Source organism: Lepidothrix coronata, unplaced genomic scaffold (genome assembly GCF_001604755.1).
Source record: "Lepidothrix coronata isolate B3197 unplaced genomic scaffold, Lepidothrix_coronata-1.0 Scaffold205, whole genome shotgun sequence".
Taxonomy (NCBI): Eukaryota; Metazoa; Chordata; class Aves; order Passeriformes; family Pipridae; genus Lepidothrix; species Lepidothrix coronata.
This window is the reverse complement of record NW_016690385.1, coordinates 91911-111436: the sequence shown is the minus strand read 5'-3', so window position 1 is coordinate 111436 and position 19526 is coordinate 91911. Positions and strand designations below refer to the sequence as shown.

Genomic DNA, 19526 nt, shown 5'->3' with positions numbered 1-19526 from the left:
TCCATCAGTTCCTATTATAAAGAAAAATTTACAGCTTTATTCAGGGAGTTGACTTAACATACAGATCATGTGAACCTTCATTTTCAGCAGCAGTTCAGCATATCCTGAACAAAATTTGCAAAAACTACTGTACACCTAATACTTATGAGCTACAGTAAGTGCACCCTATATAATGTTATCTTTCATTGCAGAGAAACCTCTTTAGTCTTATTACTTGTATTTTGTTGGATCAAAGCAGTGTATTACATACAGAAAATATTTCTAAAGAGCAACATCAGATAAAAAGACTGAGTTTCAGGCTTATATCCCCCTTAGCCAGACATTTCCTTCTGATAGTGTTTACTTTGCTGAAAAAGCTTTTCTGCTCTGACTTCACTAACAATGAATGCTTGCGTGAGCAAACATGGATTACTCAGAATTTTTGTTCTTGGGTATTAAGAGAAATCTTCTTTTCCCTACTCAACGCTCTGTTGTGTTGGGCTTAAAGAAAAAAAAAAAAAACAAAACCAAACACAAACCAAATGGGGGGGGGGTCAGTTATGCTGTTACTTATCCAGCTAACCAGGCGTAGTCTGATCAATGGTCATTTGCATTCTTACAAACTTGGCCTTTAAGATTTCTTTCTTATCCCTTTTCTGTACACTATAAATACTGCTTACTGTAATGTGAAACTTGTATGCCAAGAATTACACTCTGTTTTTTTGTTTGTTCTGTAACAAGATTGAAGTATTTTCTGTCTGTTTGGAGTAGCTTATGGATATAATTTGTATACATAAGAAAAGGTCTCTTCTTTGTTTTTTCTTTCCTTTTTTTTCTAATTTCTTACTGGAAGCTTAAATAGAGAGGAAAATAATTTGTTCCCTGAAACCAGATGGGATTCTGCAACATTTACAGCCAAAAGCTTTTATGATCCTGTTTGGCTCAGTCCATAAGAATTCTGCTTGTTAGAGACTGGTGTACTTACAGTCATTTTTACTTACAGAATATTTTGCAGTGTATTTCTCCAGACACTAAAGATGATTCTTCCTTTTTGAATATGCTAATACACTTGCTTAATGTGACTGTGGTATGGGGTTACTTTATATATACATACATACATATATATATATATGTTCTAATTTTCAAACATTTTTACTAGCAGTCTATAAATGGCTCAGGATATTGGATTAAAAACTATTCTATGTTGTGAAATCCAGCAGAATAGAGAAAAGGTGGCATTGGTGTGTCTCTGACAGTGGTTTGCAGTCAGTGGTTCTAGGAAGCCTTGGGGTCCAAGGAATAGTTTTAGGAAATCTTTGAAAGGTGACTAAAAAAGGCAGATCTGCTGTCCAGAGGCTTAAGTTTACTGTACATAGGCTTGTACCACAATTTAAAATTGTTTAGTAATCTGCAAACTTTAAAAAGTACTTTCACATACATGCATGGAAATATGGTGAGACTATTAGAACAGTAATTTTATTTTATATTTGAAAGTGTGTAGATTTGTACAGAAAGGTGTGTATTTATTTTTAACCACAAATCTGATATTCAAAAGATATTCTAGGTGGAAAAGTGTTAAATGAATTACAGTGTAAAAGTTGCTGGTTATGTATTTCATGGATTTCCTTCATTTGCATGTAAGACACCTCTTTTTGAAAGCTCTTGCATTCTTCTGAGCAGTAAATTATTTGTGCTGCTTTTTACCGTACATACAAGATATGTTAGAATTTGGATGAAATCAGCTTACTGAAGCATTTTGTTTAACCATAATTTTTCAAGGAAGGATGGTAGTGAGTAGACAGATTGTCTTAGAAAGGAAGCAGACTCAGAACTGGATGGTTTTAGAGACCTCATCATATGAAGTGCAGATTTTCTTGAGCTCCAGTTAGGGTAGAGTGGTTTTTTGATTAACACTGGTAAGAGGACAAGTGAGTTTAATCTTTTGTATTCACACAAGTTTAATTGATATGAGGTGCTGTCAAAAATGTCTTGGAAGCCTTCCAGACAAGCTGTGCCAATCAGCTGAAAGTTGTCATATCTTTTGGAATTAACAGTAAAGGATGTTGGTCCTTATCTCGAGTACTTGGGTGCACACATACCACCACAGTATGAAGCTTCTGAGTGCTTTTTGCTCCATGCCCAGGTGCAGGAAAATCTGTTTTAAAAAGGTTCTGTAGGTGGGTTGGTCATTTCTTATTTTGTACTTTACAATTAGTTTTCCATTTTAGCACTTTTGCTACTGGCTAAATGTAAATGTCACAAATTATAGAGCGGAAAACAAACAGAAGAGGCTTTCCAAGAAGTCGATGTAAAGATTTGAATTACTACGCTGAACTTTAGCCATAGGTAGCACTGTGTATAAATCTTATCAAAAATAATAAAGAACACAGTTATGGGTCTCAGAAGCTGCAGTGAAAGCCGTGAGTCATTTCCAGCTGTCTTCTCCAGACATGAAGGCATTTGAACAATAGCAGCTGACCATGTGGCTGCCTTTTAAACCATTTTCAGTAAATCAAATGGAGGAACTGGGTGTTTACAGCTAAAGGATGAGGATTGCTAGAAGCTGCACAGTACGGACTGTACAGCAGGAGGTCATGGCTAGATAGAAAATAATCCTAGAAATCCTTGCTAACCTGCTTCATCTCTGTAATAACATATCCAAGACCCAAATCTTCAACTCTGTTGTTCGCCTTTGTTTTAGAGTAAGTACAGATTAAAGATTTTAGAGTCATCAGTGTTTGTTTCAACATCTGGACAGCTAAAATTGTGAAAAATGGCTAAGAGACGTGATGACTTCATCATGTGCATTTTAATTCATGGTTTCATGCCACCTATTAGAAATGTTGCCATAATATATTATACACTGGAAAGGAAAATGTTAGGTAAGGGACTGTTTGTTATTAAAATACTGTTGCTTTTTGTGCCACATCTAAGAGCCTGGAAAATGTAAGAGCCTGGAAAATGGGGCTGCTTAACAAGAAAAAGTAGCTGAGACATATAAAATATTTTTATAGATAAATGTATTAGACATGCATGAAATGGAAAAGTGAAGTATGCTTTTGTTTAGCAGAGTTGTACCTCAAAACATAAGACCACTTCTTATTGTAGCGATCCAACAATGGAAACAGTTTGAGAATGTTGTTTTCATTTAGTAGTTGTGCTAAAATGTGCTTGCAGGCAAAATGTTTAGCTTGGAGGTTTTAAGACTACATTTCTCCCCTAGTTATGACTTCAGTGTATCAGGAAAGTTCTAAAACTGTGTGTAAGAGGAGGGCTCCTCCTAAACCAGCATGGTGGAAACTTGCTTTCCTTTTCAGTATCCAAACAAAACAAAAGACTTGACTCAAGATTTTAGAAACCTATAAAAAGGAGGAAATGGAGAAAGCACAATTAAAATTTCACCATCTGCTCACTCTAAATCAGCAAGGACAAGGGGGAGGTTTCCCTTCTGCACAACCATTATAATCAGAACTGCAGTAGAAAATTTAAGTGGATATGGAATAGGCACAGCACCCTCCCCTCTCTTATTCGACATTCAAGTGAAACTCTGGGCAGGATGAACTAGGAAAAAAAATGATATTTTCCTCTTCTGTGCAAATCCCTCTGCAACTGTGTTTTAGTGGTTTCTCACTGCCTTTGGAGATGCCATATTACCTCATATGGGCCACATGTGAGTGCTCTAATCTGAGGCGGAAAGGAACCTGTTTCCCCCATCTGTTTTGGCTCGCATGTGTTGGTGCTGCTGTTAGTGCTGACAGCTGTGTTAACATGTGAAGCCACCTGCCACTTGGTAGATACCGAATCTTTGGGTAAAAGCTGATCTTTCCCCCCTTTGCAGGAGGTGTAGGTGGCTAAATCTGGGTTCCTGTTGGCAACCCTGCTGGCAGTTCCCCTTTTATTATTTTAAATGTGTCAAAATTATTTGCTTGTAAATCATGTCGATTACTCCGGGGCACAGAAAAATAAAGGGATTATCTAAGATGGGCCATATTCACCTTTTATATTGATATAGTTATAGTATTTTGATTAGTTTTCTTATTTTCGTTATTTGCCTCTGACAGAACTGTCATTTGGTATGTTTCTGTATTTTCTGCTTTTAGATGCAGTGGGGAAAGGAGGAACAGATTTGAGCACAAAATGTTACTGTTTGGGATTTGCATTTCTGATTAGGTTGGCTCTTTGTTCTTGGACAAGCACAGCCCTGGTAATGCTTCATGCTGCCCTGTGGTGCCCCTCCAGGCATCTCACTGGGAGAGTGTGGACACAGATTTTGGATGCAGCTAGGTGTTTTGACTGCCTCTGTCTCTGTGTGCAAACCACTCACCATATTATATTTAACTACATCCTGAGGTGATTATGAGGATTAATTAATGCTTAAATCCTTTGAAGATACTGGATGCTTTATAAATGCTAATTATTATATTCAGGTTTGCTACAGCTTAGGGATTAGATCTTACTTAAGCAATAGGTAGGGAAGCTGTGAGATGTATGTGGCCAAGAAGAATTAAAAGTAATAAACAGTCACTGAGAACCTAAGCCTCCCTGCAGCCTGTTTGTGCAGTCCTAATAAATTGCCACTCTTCTAATTTGGTTTTGGAGCCTAATTACTTCTATTTTGAATGTCAGAGGGAGTGTCTCCTCTGTAATGTTCCATAGAGGCTGCTGTTACGTTTTTCAGTTTTAACCCTGATTGCCATTTCCCTGAGAATTGGCACCTATGTGTAGCTACTCTCAAAATGTAGTTTCTTTTTTTGCCTCCAAACTGTTCTGGTATTAAACATTTCATGGTTTTTTTGCAAGGTTTGGGGCATCTGTATCACTGAGAATTGTCTGCTCCTTGTCTGGATTGAATACTGGACAGAACCTTGTTGTGTACTAAAGTGATGGTTTCCTTGAACAAGGTTTGTGACTGGTAACTAGTCCATGAGAAAGCTACTTTTTGCAACCTGTGAAACAATGAGCTAGTCCCAACTCAGACTGACTGCTAAAAATTCAAGTGCATGTCCACTATCCACCTGTGTCTGTTTTTAAGATCCACATCAAAGCTATATGAGACATGGGCAATACAAAGCAGAGCTGTCTACACATTTCTTCGAGATTTGTTCATAGCTGAAGCAGGGGAAAGCAGACAGAAAAGCAGACAGTAGGGTTTTTTTCAGGCTGTTTTATTGCCACTGCTCTGCAGATGGGCCTCAAGTACCAACTTCATATCTGGCCCCCACTATGGCACAGTGGTAAAGAATATGAGCAAAGAGGCCTTGGGTAAAGAGGTAAAGTGACCAAATGAAAAAAAAATGTTATAGAAAAGATCCCTGGCACAGGTTATCCAGAGAGATCCTGAAGCTGGAGATACTCAAAAGCCATCAGACAATCTGCTCTGGGTGCCTCTCCTTGAGCAGGGGGGTTGGACCCGGTGACCCCCTAAGGTCTCATCCAACCTCAGCCATTCCACGATTCTGTGAGATGGCACAAAGAAAAAAGGAGCTGATAGAAAGGTGTAAGGTATAGGCAGTCACAAGGAACAGCAGAGATGCTCAGTGTGATGAGAAAGTGTGGTTCTGAATTTCAGATCCTTATGCCAGGGTTAGTCTATTTTACAAGTAATCATTAAGTGATTCATTAAGGTTTTGAGCATCAACTCTATCGTAAAATGAGGATAGCATTTGTCACTGTGTTGTTGCAATGGCAGTATCGTCTCTGTTGGTAGGTATAGTTTGATGTTAACTCAAGGGAAGCCACAGCTTTTGGTAGAAAGATGAAGGTTTTGGTATAAAAAAGCCCAAAACCAACCAAAAACTCCAAGCAAACAAGCTCTTTTCTAGGAAGACGACTTTTTAAAAGGCAGGAGAACCCCCTTACTTCAAGTCACTTCATCAGCAGGAGCGACAGAGGGAGACGAGAGATGAAACCCCCGGGTATTGCTGCTGTGTGCCTCGTTGGATGCCAGTGTCTCCCGGGGCTGGCAGCAGGCACAGATGTTGTGTGGCAGCCAGGCGGTGCTCGGCCCGGGACAGCGCGAATCCAGTGTGTGCCTCTGCACGGACAGACGGGCGCAGTATCTCCCAGCTGGCAGGACTCACAAAAGCGCTGGGCTTGGCGTTCGCAGCCAGTCAGGCGTGTAAATTCTCAAGGCTGCCCGTCCTTTTCCTTACAGAGTTTGTTACTTCACCTCTGATCTTTTCTCTTTGTTCACACTAATTAGGGCCCATTAACTTAAGAAAAAACAACAAAACCGACAACAATCAAACCAAAACCCATCGCACCACCGCTGCTGGCGCGGCGGTGCCTCCCCCTGCGCGGACATCGCTCCCCTCTCGCTCGGCAGCGCAGGGAGCGGGTCCCTGCCCGGCTGCCCACGGGAGGGACACGGATGGAGCTCAAACACCTCCTACCGCTCCGCCTCCCCGAGCGCTCTGCTCCCCTTCCTGCCCGCGGCGGGCGGCGGCTCCTCCCCGGGGGCGGGGGGAGGGAGGGAGGGAGGTGTTCGCCGCCGCCTCCTCCCGCCGCCTCCTCCCGCCGCCGGGACTCGGTGTCGGGCGGCTGCCGGCGGCGCCTCCCGTCCCGTGCCCGTCCTGTCCCGTCCCGGCGATGTCCGGCGGGGGCAGCCGGCGGCGGGCCGGCCCCTCCTGGCACAGCACTTTCTCCCGCTTCTTCTCCCGGAGCCCACCCGGCGAGGGGGCGGCGAGCAGGTAACGCGACCGCTGCCGCCTCTTGCCCGACCCACCTGCCCGCGCCGGGGGTGGGCGAGGAGCGGGAGCAGCGGGTGTTCACCGCGGCGGGGCCGGGGGTGGGGCCGGGGTCGGCTCCTGGTGGAGCGGCGGCACGGGAGGGAGTTGGGCTGACAGCTGACATCGCCGGGGCTGGCGGGCTCGGGGCTGGGTGTTTAGTGTCCTGTGGCAGTGCTGCGGTGCCGGGCAGGGCTCCTGCGGGCTGGGAGCTCGGGGCTTTCCCTGGGAGGCGGGTTGAGCACCGGCGGAGTCCCGCCTGGAACACGCGTTTGGTGGGAACAGCCCATCCCGGGGCTTCTCCTTCGGTGTCCCTCGGGTTGCAGCCCCTTCCTTGGAACTGCCCCTTCCTGCAGGGCGCAGAGGTCTGTGAGGGGATCTGAGTTTGTTTGTTTGTTTTTTCCTTTTCAGTTTTTACGCTTGAAAGTTTTCTTTTGGACTGGTGTAAATCAGGCGTTAATGCAACATAAATATTACTGATGTGTTTAAGTCTCGATGCAAAATTTGTGGTTTATGGAGATGTTGTTATTAATAATTTTTTTAGTGCAGGGAGACTTTACAGGATGAAAAGGGTTGGAAACTTCTTGTATATTTGTTCCTCTTCCTTTTTTTTCTTCTTTTTTTTTTTCTTGGTGGCTGATTTCTGTGTGTAAGAAGGAAAGAAGCACAGATCGTTCCCTTCAGTTTCTCAGGCAGCCTTATTATTGGCCCTAGTTAATAAGGATATTTTTGTGGCAAAAAGGTGCTAGCTGGCTAGGCCTTATTTCCTCGGGTGTACTATTTACTTTTTGCTTTTAACATGTTGATTTTAATCGTTGAGTCATTCTTGATACTACATAGGTTTGTGTTCAGACTATCAGACCAGCAAATACAGTTTAATCAGATAGACAGTGGCTATCGCAGTGGTTCGTTCAGTGGTTCTTTCAGGATCTTGCACTGCACAGTCTCAGCAATCATGGAAAATAGCCTATTGCTGTCTTACACTGTCCATCTCAATCAGTCTTGTAAATGCACCATGAGGATTTTTAACTTCGGGGGTTTTGCTTTACTGTGAGCATTTGACATGCCACTACACCACCAAGGATCCACAAGAAGCACTGCTTTTTATTTTCCCCCCAAAAAAAGAAAGCCAGAGTAAGGCTGCTGAATCAAGGGCATCTTTACGGTTGCTTTTATGTCTGGTAGGAGTGGTTAAGATATGGGAGAAGGAGAAGGTTTGAGGCTGGCTGGGGACCTGAAAAGGCAATAGGAGATGTTTCATCGGATGACTCCTTGCCAGCTCCCTACAGCTGTGGTTGGGATTAACAAAAAAAGCCTAGCGGTCACCCCGGTAAGGAGGAGAGTGATGCTCCTTCAGTGGTTTGGCCACTAAATAGCCTATCTGTAGGTAGCACTCATGGTAGACCTGCTCCACTTAACTTTGGGCTGGAGCCTAATCTTTATCTCAATCACAGTTTCATTTCCTGCAGCCAAGAGCCTTTCCTTTATTGGGAAGTTGGGATTGTCCACACAGATACGAAAAGGCTCCGGCCTCTTGGCCTTGCTCTTGAACTCCTCAGGACGTTTAGCTGGAGGGTGGTAGCCGCGATTCCTTCCTGCAGCAGAAGCGAGCACAAACCCTCCCGATCCGAAAGTCCCATTTGGTATGTTAAGGAGCTTTTTTTTCTTGTCGTGCCGGGTTGCAGCGTGGCACGTTAGTCAGGAATGCTGACGTTCCCGTATTTGGTTTCCACTGGCAGCCTTCTTCGCAGATTAGCGTAATTGCATACATTACCCGGCGCTGGGATGAGTGCCGCAGGTTGGCTCCTCATGTTTATTTAGTGAGCTTGGTGGTGTAGAAAAATGGATCGCTGAACAAAGCATGTGTGTGGGGAGGGGGAACCGAGGCTGCTTTGCATGTTTATTGTTAAGGTGTGGAGCGCGTGGGCGAGCTGGGGAATGCGGCCTTTGTGAGGTGCTGAGAGAAATGTATACACCGGGATGGTTTCCCCTTCCAGTTATCGGTAGGATATACGTTGGAACCGGACCAGATCTGAAGTATATGGAAAGAAACTTTTGTGCGGAGGCATTTTACCTGTCGGTGGGTTTCAGAAAAGCGAAACACCCGAGTAAAGTGGGCAGGAGAGGGAGCAGTGTGATACACAGGGCCACGGTGTGCCAGCACTGACCCTCTGGAGACACGCATCACACGTGATGCCTGTGCAGAACCTGATGGCTTCCTGTGTTTTAAAAGCATGCAGAAGTGAGCCTGTGTATGTCCAAAAGTGGTTTTCCATCTGCTCCTGCAAATTAGGCAACAGTGGGTGGATGGAAGCTCCCAGCTTTCCTTCCCCCAGCTGTTTAGCTCAGGTCGGTGGGGTTTGGAGCTCTTGCCCTCTCTTGCTCCAGACACCATGTTCAGATTTAGCTGTAAAAAAACAAAAGCGAAAACCCAAACCTACAGTGGCCTTGGTTTAAAGTAGGAGGAAGGGGATGGGGGGAATGACACAGTTTATTAATCAGTGTCTTAGACTCTTCTAAGAACCCCATTTGACGAAGAGCTTATGTTAATAACTTGCCCTTACAGCGATTTGTAGCTCTGATGAACATGAGACTTGCTGGAGGCTTGCTTGCTTGTGGAAAAAATAAGCTGTGCAGATTAGTTGCAAGTTTTGTGGCAGCAAAAAGCACAGCACATGCCTTAAGAGCTTACTTGGGTTTTTACATAAAACGCAGCCAAATGTAAGGTATCTCCCACCGAGTGCTTGCCTGCATAAGTGTGTTCTTCAGAGCTGGGGCTGCTTTGAGCAACAACTCCAGTGCCTTTATCCCAGTTCTTTATCATTAACTTCCATCAAAGGCGGTCATTATGCTCTACTCGACTGTTTGCTATTTCCAATGACACACAATTGGTATTAGTTATCACAGTGTTTGTCCTGGAGCAGTCTAAATCCCCAGGGTGAAAAAATCCAGTTGCATTTTCACTGTTCTAGTGGGGAGTCTGATTTTTCTTTTATTTTTCTTTTTTTAATACATGTATCTTTAGTCCATCTGGATGAAGACGCAGCTCTTACAGTGTAAGTCAATCCACTGCAAATTCTTTGAGAGATATATAACTTCTGTGGATGAGCAGTTTTTCTTTTGCGAATAAATGTGACTTTTCAGGTCACATTAGAAGCTGCCAGGGAGGTGTAACACTTTTCACTGAGCTACCATCAAAATGTCCTTTAAACTATGGGTGTATTTTATAAGTTATCCCATATGGTGTTTAGCAGGTTCATTTCAGATTTATCTTTTTCTCTCCAAGTGCTGTTGGTTGGTCACATAACTTACCAGTGCAAGTTGGCCTTGGGTTTATCAGGATATTTCTTCTGCATGGCTGAAGTGTTCCAGGGACATCAAACAGGGAAGAGCAACCTTTTATCTGGTTTGAGAGGGGCTTTGGGAGTCCGTTTATTAGAGGTTTTTTTCAGGCTGAGGTTGTTGTTCCATTCATCCATTAGTTTCTAACTAAGAGCTTTCAGAGATGAAGAACTTTGTTTATTCTGCCTGAGGAGAGATTAGAGAGCCTTTTTCTTCCTTTGGGACTGCCAGTCATTGTTCTTGTTTACAAAGAACATGTATTTTTGTAGTTGTAAAAACTGCATTTGGGGGACTGCTGGAAATTGATTGAAAAGGGAATGATAAATTTCAAACTTAGTTCTTCTGAAATTACTACCTCCTGGCTGGTTTTGATTCAGATACCATTAGCATCTTTGAAGAAATCCATTGTCTGCTGGAAAAATCAGCCTCTGCTTTCTAATAAAGAACCTTTTTCTTTCAAAAGCCAGAGCAGGATTCTTTGTGTTGTTGTTAAAATTTAATTTATATATATGAGTGTACATGAGGGATGATGGTTTGTGGAACCAGCAAGGGGAATATTCCAACTGTATAGAAGAATCCAAATTACACTTGTCTAAGTAAGATGCATTATGAAAATTTTCTGCACATTTGTTAATTTGGGGATTATTGTTTGTTTCTTTCCTTCTTTTTGCGTCTTATATTTTTCCTATTATGACTTTTATTGCAGGGTAATTCAAAATATTACGAAGAGCCCTGATTCAGCAGGGTACCAAAGTAGTTGCCTTTAATTAAACAGGTTCTGTGCACTATAGTGGGACTGTTTGCTTGATTAGAATGAAGCACATACCTGGATGTCTCGTGGGACTGAGACCAGGAGGAGCAAGGCCAGCAGCTGGCCCTGTGTGTGAGAGACATTTCCTGAAGGAAATGTTACTTGAGTTACTGGTGTTTGAATTATAATAGAAGGGCTCCTTGGAAGAAACAAAGCAACATTTTTTCCACTATTTTAAATGTTAACAGCTTTGTTTCCTTTCCAGTTATTGGTGTAAGTGCCAGAGTTAATGCAGAAATATTTCCAAAACAGCTACAAGTCTGTGGTTTTAAGGAACAGTTTTGCAAAGACAAAAAGTCCTCGGTCTTCTCCTCTGTTTAACAAAAGGCTCACAGGTGGAAAAAGATTAAGATTCAGAAACATGTTACTGTGGGGATTGTATTTCTAATTATTGTAACTTCTTAAAAGGATGGAAACCCAATTACTGCTTTCAATTTCTGAGGAGCTTTTAGATTTCATATGATTCAGTTAGTATATACTGTTATACTTGCAGACAGTAGCACAGAACTGTGTGTGTTGCTTGGGCTTTTCAGGGGATAGTAATACCTTGATTCTTCTGGTATATTAATTTTAATTTCTAATACAATTTTTATCTTTTCTAAATGACTTTACGGTATCACTTTTGAAGACATAAGGTCAGGAATGTTTGTTTCCTTGGTCATTTCACTTTCTCATGTCAGTTTTGAGACATGAAACAGAGTCTCAATGTAGCCTCTATTTGTGCTGTGTTAATGCGATTTCGTGACTTGCCTTGTTTTGAAATAGAGTCTTGGTTTTCTAAATGTTCCAGTGTCTCTTAAGTTGCCAAAATATTTTACTGAAGGCCGTGTATCTGCTTAAGCAGTTTGGAGGTCTTGAGGCCTAAGTGTGTGAACACTGTGGATCTTCACTTCACCTGTGGACAGTGTTGTGAGAAAAGTGTAGGAAGAAGTATTTCTTGTGAGCTCATGAAGAGCAGAGGCAGAAAGAATTGCTGTGACAACATACTTTGGTTTTAATCATCAGTTACATACTGCAAATTTAGCCATAAAATTTGTTTTGGTTCAATGGAAAACACATGCTTTCCAAATAAAGGAGGGAGCTTTGGTAATGACTGGAAAGTGTCTATAGGATGCTTCCTGATGTATATTTTGTGAGTAAAAGATGGGAGTTCTGAAGAGTGTTTTCTTGTGTTGAGGTAGGAACCCCGTGTGCCTCTACCAAGAGTTTTCTACTCCAGCCTGACTGGAAGAGCTTGCTGCATTTTACTGGTGACACCAGTCTCTCTTGCTTGTTTTTTCTTAATGGCATCTTTTTGAAATTCTGTCATGCTCTGTTTATCAGGACAGCAGTTGCTGTTGCTTTAAAGCTTTCCTGGATTAATTTTTTTTTAATATCTCCTATTTTCATGCCATTTTCTAAGTACCGCCGTTGATCCCCAACCCTGCAAACATGCCATTTGAAAACAGTTCTATTCTCTATTCGTTTAACCTCTTATATTTTAGCCTTAATAAATGTGAATCTGTTCCTGATACTACACCAAGCTTATGTGTTAGTGACCAGTAACATATTTCTTTCATAGGAATGCTGGAAACTTTATCTAACCAATCAGACTGGCAAATAGGGAGCAGATTCTGCATTAATGTTGGTTACTATGGTTGACAGATGCCAGAAGAAAAACCTTGATGTAATCTGGTATAATCGTGCTGCCCAATATTGGAGTAAGCTCTACTCAGGAACATTTATATTTCTTTTCTCTGGCCTTTGTAGGGCTATTCAGTTCCCTCACATGCAAAACGGATTAAGTTATTTAGCAAGGGTGATTGTGGCCCATCATACTTAATTTCACTTAGTTCTAGCCTTTAAACTTAAAGGCACATGTTCAGTGTAAAGACGTGGTTTGGTTCTTGCAATTTTTAATGTAAATTTTCATAGTAAAATGTGGCTTGTGTGATTTTATAGCATCTTCGTTTTCCATGATATTTTTAGTTGCTTACTTTAGTCTTCATTTAATAATAACACACTTTGTATAGCTCACAGAAACTATGTGACACAGCACTGCTAATGCAGAACATGAAGCTGACCCAGCTTTGCTGCACAAGCAAAGAACAGTATGTAAATAAGTGGGATAAACAGGTCTGAGAGGAAAAATTGTTTCAGTTAAAACAATCTAAATTGCTCAATGCTGTCTGTAATCAAACCAGTTTCAAAGTAGGGTGGTTTAATTGAATATAATACATTTTTATGCTATTTCAACACTTAAATTAATCAGTGATTGTAACACTTCTTTTGCCTAAGTTCCTGCCTTCGCTTCCTCCTGGTTCCATTTTGTCCTCCTTTACCTTTCTCTGCTTTCTGTTTCCTTTCCTCTACTTCCCTTCTTATTTGTTTTCAAAGAAATAGCACCTTTGCTTTCTTTTGACCCTCTAATTTCAAACTGCTATGAAAAGCCTGTTATTAAAAACTAACTGGTTTTATAATTACCATTTGTCTTAATGTGTTCAATTCTCCTCTCCTGTGTGTGTGGCCTAAGCTTAGGCACAGAAACAGGAGCCAGAAACTTCACATTCAAATTTTTGTGCAAACACTCCCTCTCTTTTTAAGACAAGCCCCAACAGCCTTGCCAGAGACTAGAGGCAGACTTTGTCACTGCTGCTATTTGGTTTCCCAGGAACACTGTTAGCCTTGGGAATCTTGCTGAAATTTTTCATTTTGAAGCTTTTCAAAAAGGGCAGTATTCTGGTTTTGGGGGAAGAGGAACGGAGGAAAGAGGTTTAAATTAAATTCATTTTTTTATGTTAAAATGCTGGCAGTTTTATTTTCTGTTAAATACTAACGTATTTTAACTGTCACTTGATGCACAAGGCAGGTTTTTTGAATCCATTGGTTTCCTCACATCTTGTTGCCGCTGAGCTTCACAGTAACATTTTCTTTTCGATTAATTTAAAAAATGGTTCCTGTACCCTCACTCTTGTTGCTCAATATACATGCCAGAAGTTTGACTCTTAAAAAGATTGACTTATCTTTGTAATTAAGTTCTGGTAGTTCTCCTGGCTTCACAAGTGTGACATTAGTGTCTAGAGTAAGGTGTTTCCCTTAAAGGTCTCTTGCCTTTAGTTAGATTAAAGGGGAAGAATAGAACAGTTGACTTTCCAAGGCTCCTGGGTGACCTGAGAAGTTAATAAACATGGTGTTGATCCTAACATCACTGAAAGCTGGGAATTGTTGAGCTTGGTTTTGTGTATGAGATTACAGCTTCACTTCACAAACTGCTGAAATGTCATCCATAGACACTTAAACTTGGTGCTGATGCTCCAATTAAAATTAACACTCAACATACAGAGGAATATAAAAAGACTGGATATAATAAATAATTTTCTACTCGATCTGTTTGAAGAAAATAAAAAGAATGTATTTTTGAATCAATTTAATATCTTCACAGGTAATTTAAAAGTGGACAAAGCTGTAGCATGTGAAGTTTGCAGGTGACTAGAGTAAAGTGTGTGGAAATCACAGGCAACGTTGCCATGTTTGGCAACCAGTTGAACATGAGCTGCCAAAAAGTGGTGGCTCAGAGAGAAAATGCAATTGTCAGGTGTATAAATAAAAAAATACATGTATTCTGTGGATGGACTTTGGTTACTAGAGTACTGAGTCCAGTTTTGGCGTCCTTGATTTATCATGAAAAAGATGCTGGCAAACTAAAAAGAGCTCCAGAGCAATTTGAAGTCTGAAAAACCTCCCTCACAGAATAAAATGAAGTAGCTCAGTAGCATTTAGTTCATTTAAGAGAAAGTTTTGAAATGACAAGGTTAGAGTTTGAGGAATGACTCTGCTTTAAGGAATATAACTGGAAGCAAAATCAGAGTTAAGTGCTGTATTCTGTACTAGACTTGTGATTTAATGAGGTTATTCAAACCTGAAACCTTTATAAGCTGTCCCACAGAGATGTAAATTGATCCTATAACTGAGAGAGGAGGCTTGACAAATCAAAATAGTAAGCCTAAGAAATAGTGAATTTAGTAGTAGTTTGCGTGGAAAAGTCTTATTTAGAAGTGTGGTAGATTTTCCATTGTTTATTGTTTTTTAACCAAAGCTCATATATTTTTGTCATGTATTAAAGGCTTAACACAGGTCTCCCTTGGTGAAATTTCATCATCCAGATTATGCTGGAGGCCAGCTTCAGTAATTATAAGGGTCAGTATGGCAAGTAGGGTAACTGGGATATAAAATATTACTTAAAAGGTCTGAATTTTTAGCAATCATCTTTTTAATTACCACCTAGAAGCTGGGATAGAGAAGAAACCAATACTAACCAACCTGTGACTCTTTGCAGTTGTATAATCAAAATTTAATAACTATTTCTGGCCTGTGGATGTGTTTGAGAATCCCTGTAATGTGCTGAAACTTCGTGGGGGTCTTGCCCATCTATATTTGATAGTATTATTAGACTTGTGGTTTTCCACTCATTTACATTCTTCAGGCAGACTCTTGCATAGATGGATTTTAAAATACTAGATAATGAGATCCTGTTTAGCAATCTCTATTTCTCCATTGAAATATCCTTCTGGAAGGTCAGCAGTGAACATGTAACTGTTGGCACTAAGTAAAATTGGAAAGAAGTCATGACATCAAAACCAAATGAGGTACTTTTCAGAGAGGGCTGTTAGGTTTGTTCCAAAAGAGAGAAAAGGCAGCTATTAGGGACTGGCATTACACCCCAAAATGCTGAAATAAAGAAAATAGCTAGAAAGCAAACCTAAAAAGGACAGTGAAGGCTCCAGCGGAGAGTGAATTTTATCAGCAATCCAAAAAAAAAATCTTCAGGAAAACTGTTTAAAAGTATTGGGAAGAAGATGTCACAAGTGAGGTCATGAAAGCTGGATAGACAGCTATATGTAGAGGTCAGGCTTAGTTTGTTAGCATTATGTCACCAAAGCCACTCTGGAGCATCTCTCAGGTTAGGTATTGCTTATTCCCTCAGCATTGCAAGTCACCACATTAAAAGGTTTCTGAGTTAATCTGAAGAGAAGAACAGTTAAAAAGAAATAATGACAGTCATCCAGATGTGGTACCAAAGAGGGTTTGACTACTCGGGGAGTCATCTGCTCCTGAAGAGAGGGAAAGAGAAGTGGCAGAATGCTGGAGCACTCGCCTGTCCCGTCACAGCTGGACTGCAGGAGAAGTAAATGCTGGAGCTGCTGCATTGGAAGAGACTTTACTGCAAAGCTGTGGGGGAAGGAAGGAGGATCAACAGCCAAAAGTGCTGTCCCATAGTGCTGCCGAGCTAAGCTTTAGCCAGCTGACCCTGTTTCCTTAAGGGAATGCCCATTAATTTCCCCCTTCTCAAACAGCAACGGGCAGCCTGTACCTTCTCCTCCTAAAAGGAACCTAAAATGTCACAGCAGTTACTTTCAGTTTGGAGAACCCTGCGTCTGGTCAGTCTCGTAAGAACTTGTGTGTTTGTGCTTTATTACACTTGTGTGTTTCCTGTAGGTTGTTTTTTTTTATCTGCCACAACGCATTGACAATCTGCTGCGTGCATAATGTGGGTGGGGTGGATTAATAAAGGAAGAAGGGGATGGGCTTTTAATTTGCAAGTTCTGAGGGATTGTTATGAAGGACGAGGGTGGAGGAAACAGACTTCTTGCACCATACGGAGGTGCTGTGAGGGCCTTTTGAAGATGTGATTGTTTGTAATTGTCTTGGTTTGTTTTTAGAGCCAGTTGGAAAAGATCTTGCAAACTGTGTGCTTAAATTTGCCCCATTAATTTTTTTTTTTCTTGACTGTAATCCCTCAGGTAATCTCTGTGTGTGTGAGCAACAATGCAGAATGTGAACTAGTCTCCACTGTAAGAATCTCTTAACCTCCCTTTCCAAAGTGTAATGATTAAAAACTTGGCCCACAAACCTGCTTCTGATTCAGACACCACCTGTCCAAGTATTACAGAAAGGTCAAAACAGATTTTCAGCTGCAGAGGAACAAAAAGCAATAAAAAAATGACACAAAGAAAGGTTTGTTCAGAACATATCTTTTGTAATTTAAGTTTAATCTTGATTATTTAGAGAATAAGAGTGATGCTAATCAGGTTAGGCATGCAGGCAAGGCAGTAGAAAGAGCAGACAGACAGCTGAGGAGAAGAAATCCCTCTAACCTTCCTCTAAACCTTCACTTAAGATTAACCCATCCATATTGGATGCACTAATACATAAAGGAAAAGGGAATGTCTGGCAGAAATAGCAACAGAAGGGCAGTAGATTACTTATCTGAGAGTTGAGAGGCTTGATTTCTAGTCTCAATTGTGACAGTGTCTTTACTCTGAGTGTTATTTAATATTCCCATGCCTTTTTTTCACCTTTTAATCTATAAAATGAGAGTACTATCTGTCTAAATATGTATGCAAGGGGTGATGACAATTTGTAAATGACTGCCTGTATAATTAAGTCCATGGAAGCAAGATGGTGTGGCAGAGGTGTTTTCTGTCTTCTTGAGGTCATGCTTTTCTTTCACATCTTAAAAGCAAGTACAAAATAGATTCAAAACTTGGTCTAATGGATAGCTATTGCTGGGCGTATAATGTAACAGCAGTAGCTTATGAAACACAGAGTTAAAGGCTCATTCATCTTCCTAATTTGGCCAGTGTGAAATGCCCTCTGAGAGGTGTCTGGCTGATCGGGCAAAGCCAGGCTTAAGCACAAACCTAAAGTTAGATGTGCTGAACTGGAGATAGCATTCTTGGTAAAGCATTCCAAAAAAACTGGAAAAGCTTAAAGCAAGGATGAAACTCTGTGGAGGAAAACTTTAAAAATACAGATGTAGTCCAAATGGGGGGTGGAATTCCTAGTTCACAGGGAGCCAGTCTGTTGTTTTCAGGTCTTAGCAAAGGCATAAGAATTTGGTGGTGGGATATCATACAGCTACCAGTTCAGTCTTCGTAACAATATTTAGTTGTGGAGATTGTTCTGTAGAAAAAAACCCAACCAAACAAAAACCAGCCCCTTAGAATACAGTCTCTGGAAATATAACATCTAGCTAGTATTGATAGGGTAGCTTGGGTTTATAAAAAAAATAAAGAATGGATAATTTTTAGCATAAATACAAAATGTCTTACATATTTCCCGAGAATTACTTTTAATTGTGAATGTCGTATCTTAATAACTGTGTTCACTCATCTCTGAATATAGAATTGTATCATAGGCTTGAGTTGAAATGGACCTTAAAGATCATCTATTCCAATCCCCCTGCAATGGGCAGGGACACCTTTCACTAGACCAGGTTGCCCAGAGCCCCATCCAACCTTGGACACTTCCAGGGATGGGGCTCAATGCCTTCATTCCCCAGCCTCTGTTGATACTGGGGGGTTGCCCCAACCCAGGTGCAGCACCTTGCACTTGGTCTTGTTAAACCCCATGAGGTTCCCATGGGCCCACTTCTCCATCTTGTCCAGGTCCCTCTGGATATCATCCTGTCCTTCAGGTGTGGCAACAGCGCCACTCAGCTTGGTGTCATCTGCAAATTTACTGAGAGTGCACTTGGTCCCTTCATCTGTATCATTAATGAAGAGATTAACTAACACTGGTGTGGACCCCTCAGGGACACCACTTGTCACTGATGTCCGTGGGGATCTGAGCTGTTGACCTCTGGATGTGTCTGTCCAACCACTTTCTCATCCATCTAACAGCCCACCTATTGAATCCATCTCTCCCCAATTTGAGGGGAAGGATGTTGTAGTGGACCATGTCAAAGGCTTTGCAGAAGCCCAGGTAAATGACATCTGTAGCCTTTCCCTTGTCCACTGATGGCAGTCACTCCATCACAGAAGGCCACTGGGATGGCCAGGCAGGACTTGCCCTTGGTGAAACTGTGCTGGCTGAATCACCTCCCTGTCCTCCATGTACCTTAGCACAGTTTCTGGGAGGATCTGCTCCATCTTCCCAGGCCCAGAGGTGAGGCTGGCAGGTTGGTAGTTCCCAGGGCCCTCCTTTCTACCCTTTTTAAAGCTGGGTACAGTGTTTCCCTTTTTCCAGTCACTTGGGACTTCACCTGACTCTTCAAGTATCATAAATGTGCCTTGGCAGCTCCGTCAGCCAATTCCCTCAGGACTCTGAGTTGCATCTGATTGAGTCCCATGGACTTATGTACATCCAGGTTCCTCAGGTGGCCATGAACCTGATCTTTATTTACAGTGGGAGGGATTTTGCTCCCCCAGTTCCCATCCTGCTGTCCCTTGACTTGAGAGGTGTGGGAAGAGACGTTGCCATTGAAGATTGAAGAAAAAAGTTCTCCTCATCCATTGTTTTTCAGCATTGTTTATCGGGGGATATACCTTTGACCTCCCTTTTCTGGTTGACATACCTGTAAAAGCCCTTTTTGTTGTTCTTTGTGTCTCTTGCCAGGTTCAGTTCCAACTTTGCCTTTGCCTTCCTCACCTCACCACAACTGGACTTCATCTCTTTACTCTTCCCAGGTGTCCTGTCCTTGTTTCCACTGCCTGTGCATTTCCTTCTTTCCCTTCAATCTGACCAGCAGGTCCTTACTCAGCCTTCCAACTCTAATTCTTGCTCTGATTCCTTGCTCCAGGGGATTGCTGGCTCTTGTGCTCTAGGGAAGACTTCCTTAAAGACATGCCAACTCTGATCCGCTCCCTTGTCCTGGAGGGAAGTCCCCAGGGGATCCTATTGACTGTCTC

General features: G+C 41.7%; 1 protein-coding gene across 3 annotated transcripts in view; it reads left to right on the top strand.

Annotated features, from left to right (window-relative positions):
* The first annotated feature begins 6515 nt into the window (after positions 1 to 6515).
* The window catches only part of CRYBG3 (crystallin beta-gamma domain containing 3), an 85886-nt gene continuing 72875 nt past the window's right edge, over positions 6516 to 19526 (top strand). For all 3 annotated transcript variants that reach the window (XR_001877681.1, XR_001877682.1, XM_017832756.1), the window contains exon 1: positions 6516 to 6668. Coding sequence is in view for 1 of the 3 variants with exons in the window: in XM_017832756.1 (XP_017688245.1) it covers positions 6568 to 6668 (101 nt within the window). In the remaining 2 variants the exon portion in view is untranslated. The remainder of the gene's footprint in view (positions 6669 to 19526) is intronic.